This window comes from Mandrillus leucophaeus, unplaced genomic scaffold (assembly GCF_000951045.1).
Source record: "Mandrillus leucophaeus isolate KB7577 unplaced genomic scaffold, Mleu.le_1.0 Scaffold200, whole genome shotgun sequence".
Lineage (NCBI taxonomy): Eukaryota > Metazoa > Chordata > Mammalia > Primates > Cercopithecidae > Mandrillus > Mandrillus leucophaeus.
This window is the reverse complement of record NW_012102033.1, coordinates 365,553-371,122: the sequence shown is the minus strand read 5'-3', so window position 1 is coordinate 371,122 and position 5,570 is coordinate 365,553. Positions and strand designations below refer to the sequence as shown.

General features: G+C 49.8%; 1 protein-coding gene across 1 annotated transcript in view; it reads left to right on the top strand.

Moving 5' to 3' along the window:
• The window catches only part of TRPM4 (transient receptor potential cation channel, subfamily M, member 4), a 64,441-nt gene that overhangs the window by 43,333 nt on the left and 15,538 nt on the right, over positions 1–5,570 (top strand). Inside the window, exons 11-14 of the mRNA XM_011979310.1 lie at positions 1,503–1,632; positions 1,807–1,952; positions 3,082–3,194; positions 3,566–3,643. Coding sequence (XP_011834700.1) covers positions 1,503–1,632; positions 1,807–1,952; positions 3,082–3,194; positions 3,566–3,643 — 467 coding nt within the window. The remainder of the gene's footprint in view (positions 1–1,502; positions 1,633–1,806; positions 1,953–3,081; positions 3,195–3,565; positions 3,644–5,570) is intronic.

Here is a 5,570-nt window from a genome sequence, read left to right as displayed (position 1 = left end):
CCTCGGCCTCCCAAAGTGCTGGGATTACAGGCATGAGCCACCGCGCCCGGCCAAAAAAAATTTTTTTTTTTGTAGAGATGGAGTCTCACTATGTTGCCTAGGCTGGTCTTGAATTCCTGGGCTCAAGCAATCCTCCTGCATCTGTAACCCCCCAATGGGTTCACCTCGCCTGCTGCCTAGACAGAGCCGACTTATCAAAACAGGGAAATTGTAATGGAGAAAGAGTAATTCACGCAGAGCCGGCTGTGCGGGAGGCCTTAGTTTTATTATTACTCAAATCAGTCTCCTTGAGGATTCAGGGATGAGAGTTTTTAAAGATAATTTGGTGGGTAGGGGCTTGGGAAGTGGGGAGTACTGATTGGTCAGGTTGGAGATGGACTCACAGGGAGCCCAAGTGAGTTTTTCTTGCTGTCTTTTGTTCCTGAGTGGGAAGGCAGAACTCACTGAGCCAGATTACAGTCTGGGTGATGTCAGCTGATCCATCCAGTGCAAGGTCTGCAAACTATCTCAAGCACTCATCTTAGGTTTTACAATAGTAATGTTATCCCCGCGAGCAATCTGGGGAGCCAGAGGCTGCATGACCTCCTAACCATAATTTCTAATTTTTTTTTTTTTTTTTTTTTTTTTGAGACAGAGTCTCGCCCTGTCGCCCAGGCTGGAGTGCAGTGGCGCAATCTTGGCTCACTGCAAGCTCCACCTCCCGGGTTCACGCCATTCTCCTGCCTCAACCTCCCGAGTAACTGGGACTACAGGCGCCCGCCATCACGCCTGGCTAATCTTTTGTATTTTTAGTAGAGACGAGGTTTCACCGTGTTAGCCAGGATGGTTTCGATCTCCTGACCTCATGATCCGCCCGCCTCAGCCTCCCAAAGTGCTGGGATTACAGGCTTGAGCCACCACGCCCGGCCCCTAATTTCTAATCTTGTAGCTAATTTGTTAGTCATCAAAGGCAGACTGGTCCCCAGGCAAGAAGGGCGTCTTTTGGGAAAGGGCTATTATCGGTTATGTTTCATAGTCAAACCATGAACTGAATTCCTTCCCAAAGTTAGTTCAGCCTATGCCCAGGAATGAGCAAGGACAGCTTAAGGGTTAGAAGCAAGATGGAGCCAGTTAGGTCTGATTTCTTTCATTGTCATAATTTCCTCAGTTGTAATTTTTGCAAAGGTGGTTTCACTTCAGCCTCCCAACGTGCTGGCATTACCGTCATGAGCCACTTTACCCAGTCTCCAACTGTTTCTTGACCTGACTGTGACTGCTGAATTCATTCTAATCCCTGACTTGCATCCGTGACTTGCATCTCTGGTCTCTGAACCACTTGACTTCTGGTATTTTCAACTGACGTTCAGTTTCTTCCAGATCCGTCTCCAAACATTACTTCTTCCTTGGCCTCTGATGACCCCAGTTAGTTTCTGACCTCTGACTCTGTCCCTTCCCTTGACTTCAGGCTTTCTCCCCTTCTATGAACCCTCTTTGAGGCATCCATGCCCTCTTTGTCTCTCCAGGGTTCCAATGCAGTTTCCTCAGCTCTTGGGGCCTGTTTGCTGCTCCGGGTGATGGCACGTTTGGAGCCTGATGCTGAGGAGGCAGCACGGAGGAAAGACCTGGCGATCAAGTTTGAGGGGATGGGCGTTGGTGCGTGGAGCATGGTGCCTGGGAGCAGGGACGGGGGCTGCCGCCAGGGGGGGAATGTGCATCTCCGCACTCCTCACATATCCCTGCGCCATCCCCTTAAATTCCCTTTCCTCTCCCTTCACACCCTCACCCTACTTCCCATCCCTGTCACATAACTAACTCCTCTGCCTCTAGACCTCTTTGGTGAGTGCTATCACAGCAGTGAGGTAAGGGCTGCCCGCCTCCTCCTCCGTCGCTGCCCGCTCTGGGGGGATGCCACTTGCCTGCAGCTGGCCATGCAAGCTGACGCCCGTGCCTTCTTTGCCCAGGATGGGGTACAGGTGAGTATCTGTGACATCAACATCCCAAACAGTCTCCAAGTGGACTCTGGGAAGTCCGGGGATGAGCCCCTGCCATTGGGAACATCTGTGGTCTTGACCAGCCCCTCTCCCTGGAGACTAGGCAGAAAGTCTCTCTTCTCTCTCAGAAAGGCTGCTCTTCCCATAAGAAGCCTCACTCCCTTCCACTAAAAGCCAACCTTCCCACGGCAAAGCCCATCCTCCTAAAAAGTTCCACTCCAGATACAGAAACTCCTGGTGACCCTATCAGGAAGTTCCACCTTTTACCTAAGAAGTCCTTCCCCCTTTCATGAAAGAGTCCATTTCTTTCAAAGGAAGTCCTAAGTCATCCACAGGAAGTCCCACGTCATCCACAGGAAGTCCCACGTCATCCACAGGAAACCCTTTCCACTTCTTTTAGAGGTCCCTAGTTTCAGTTCTCAGCAATTAGAATGGCCTCACTGAACAATTACCTTTTATTTTTGGACATAAACTTTGGCCTAGGAAATCCCACCCTTTCTATAGGAAATCGTCTGCCTTGGGAAGCCCCACTTGCTCCCACAGTCTCTCCGATCATGACAAGTTGACATTTTGGAAACATTATCAGTATTTTTAGTTTAAATCTGACAGGGGCTCAGAATCTCACTTCAGTACAGGAAGTTGTGCCCACCCAACAGGAAGTCCCATCCTCATCTGTTGGAATGGTTTGGCCCACATTTCAAACAGCTACCCAGAGTCCCTTGCTGTGGATAGTGGTTAAACTCATCCAGCTCTACCATATACAGGCTGTGTTTCTTTGGGCCATTTCCTTAACCTCTCTGTGCCTCATGTGTGCCGAGGAGGAGATACTAGTACCCACCCCCTTATGTGTCGAGGATCCAGTGGACTAATCTACATAAAATGCTTAGCCCTGTATCTGCCATATAGTGTCAATTTAAGTGTTGGTTGTTTACTGTCAAAACCTGGCCCAAGTTGTCTTTGCCTTTCACCACCGTTTCCCTACCTCAATAACTGTGGCTGTGACACTGGGCACTTGCTCTGTACTTTGGAGCTGTGGTCCAACCCTTGCTGGGCATCTTAGGGAGGGGGCTGTGGGGGATATTTGGATCCTAATCCTGCCTACCCCCCATAGTCTCTGCTGACACAGAAGTGGTGGGGAGATATGGCCAGCACTACACCCATCTGGGCCCTGGTTCTTGCCTTCTTTTGCCCCCCACTCATCTACACCCGCCTCATCACCTTCAGGTCAGTACCCTGGGGTAAGAGTGGTGGGGATGGGGGCGGGGTGCTCAGTTTCTCCTTCCTGCTCACTCTGCCCACCTTTCTTCCCTCATCTGCCCATTGTGTCCCTTCCCTGGGAATGGGACTCTCTCTCCATCCACTAAGGGAGTGCTGTGGGAGGTGAGTTTTGGGGGGATCCTCCCTGTGTCTCTAGTGGCAGTTACTCTGCCTTTCTGGCCATGGCTCTGGGGGAGGCTCCCTTTGGGGTGACTTTAGGAGACCACCTCTCTGTCTGTCTGCCACGTCTCTAGGTGAAGAAGTTTGAGTTTTGCTGGAGAATGCCTCTCCACCTCCTCTTCCCCTTATTTCTCACTCTGTGCTTCCCTCCTTGCCAGGAAATCAGAAGAGGAGCACACACGGGAGGAGCTACAGTTTGACATGGATAGTGCCGTTAACGGAGAAGGGCCTGTTGGGTGAGTGGAGCCCCCAGCACTGTGTGAGGTGGGGACATCCTGGGCAGTTCAGGACATGTGGCACTTCCACGTTGTGTTAGTCCCCTCTTGAGTTGCTACAAAGGAATACCTGAGACTGAGTAATTTATAAAGAAAAGAGGTTTCATTGGCTCATGGTTCTGCAGGTTGTACAGGAAGCATAGTGCTGGCATCTGCTGCTGGTGAGCCCTCAGGAAGCTTCCACTCATGGCAGAAAGTGAGGGAGGAGCCAGTGTATCACATGGCAAGAGCAGAAGCAGGAATAGGGGGTGCCACATAGATCTCATGTGAACTAACTGAGCAAAAAGTCACCAAAGGGATGGTGCTAAGCCATTTATGACGGACGCACCACCAGGACTCAAACACCTTCCCCAGGCCCAACCTCCAACATTAGGGATTACATTTCTTTCTTTCCTTTTCTTTCTTTCTTTCTTTCTTTCTTTCTTTCTTTCTTTCTTTCTTTCTTTCTTTCTTTCTTTCTTTCTTTCTTTCTTTCTTTCTTTCTTTCTTTCTTCTTTCTTTCTTTCTTTTTCTTCTTTCTTTCTTTTCTCTCTTTCTCTCTTTCTCTCTCTTTCTCTCTCTTTCTCTCTCTCTTTCTCTCTCTCTCTCCTTCCTTCCTTCCTTCCTTCCTTCTTGTCTTGTCTTGTCTTGTCTTTTTTTTCTTTTCTTTATTTTGATATGGAGTCTCCCTCAGTTGCCCAGGCTGGAGTGCAATGGTGCAGTCTTGGCTCACTGCAGCCTCTCTTTCCTGGGTTCCCGATCCGCCTGTCTCGGCCTTCCAAGTAGGTGGGAGTAGAGGTGTATGCCACTATGCCCAGCTAATTTTTGTATTTTTAAAGTAGAATCAGGATTTCACCATGTTGGCCAGGCTGCTGTTGACCTCCTGACCTCAAGTGATCCGCCCACTTTGGCCTCCTAAAGTGCTAGGATTACAGGTGTGAGCCAGCGTGCCCAGCCAGGGATTACATTTCTTCCTTTTTTATTTTTTTTGAAATGGAGTCTCGATCCATCGTCCAGGCTGGAGTGCAGTGGTGCAATCTCGGCTCACTGCAACCTCTGCCTCCTGGGTTCAAGCGATTCTCCTGCCTCAGCCTCCTGAATAGCTGGGACTACAGGCACCCACCACCACGCCCGGCTAACTTTTGTACTTTTAATAGTGACAGGGTTTCACCATATTGGCCAGGCTGGTCTTGAACTCCTGACCTTGTGATCCTCCCGCCTCAGCCTCCCAAAGTACTGGGATTACAGGTGTAAGTCACCGCGCCCGGCCCAGGGATTACATTTCAATGTGAGATTTGGAAGGGACGAACATCCAAACTATATCACACATCCCATCAGGGGCTGAGATACTGAGGAAGCTTCCCAAATGCCTAGTTCAAGGTTTGGCTCAAGATTTGGTTCTGCCATCAAGGAGGCCGTCACTGGAAATTGATTTGCTTCATGCTACACATACCTCCATCCCTCTGTAGCAAGTGGAATCAGTTCATTGAGGGATTTTTCACCTATTTTGCCCCAAGGCCCCTGCTTCTAATCACTATGCTATGGTCACCATAAAGGTATTTTAAAAAGCAGGTCTAAGTGAATGAAATAGAATATTTATCAAACTTTTTTTTTTTTTTGAGACGGAGTCTCGCTCTTGTCGCCCAGGCTGGAGTGCAGTGGCATGATCTTAGCTCACTGCAACCTCCGCCTTCCAGGTTTAAGCGATTCTCCTGCCTCAGCCTCCCTAGTCGCTGGGATTACAGGTGCACACCACACCAGGCTAATTTTTGTATTTTTAGTAGAGACGGGGTTTCGCCATGTTGGCCAGGCTGGTCTCAAACTCATGACCTCGGATGATCCGCCTGTCTCAGCCTCCCAAAGTACTCGGATTACACCGCTGGCCTCCCCTCCCCTCCCCTCCCCTCCC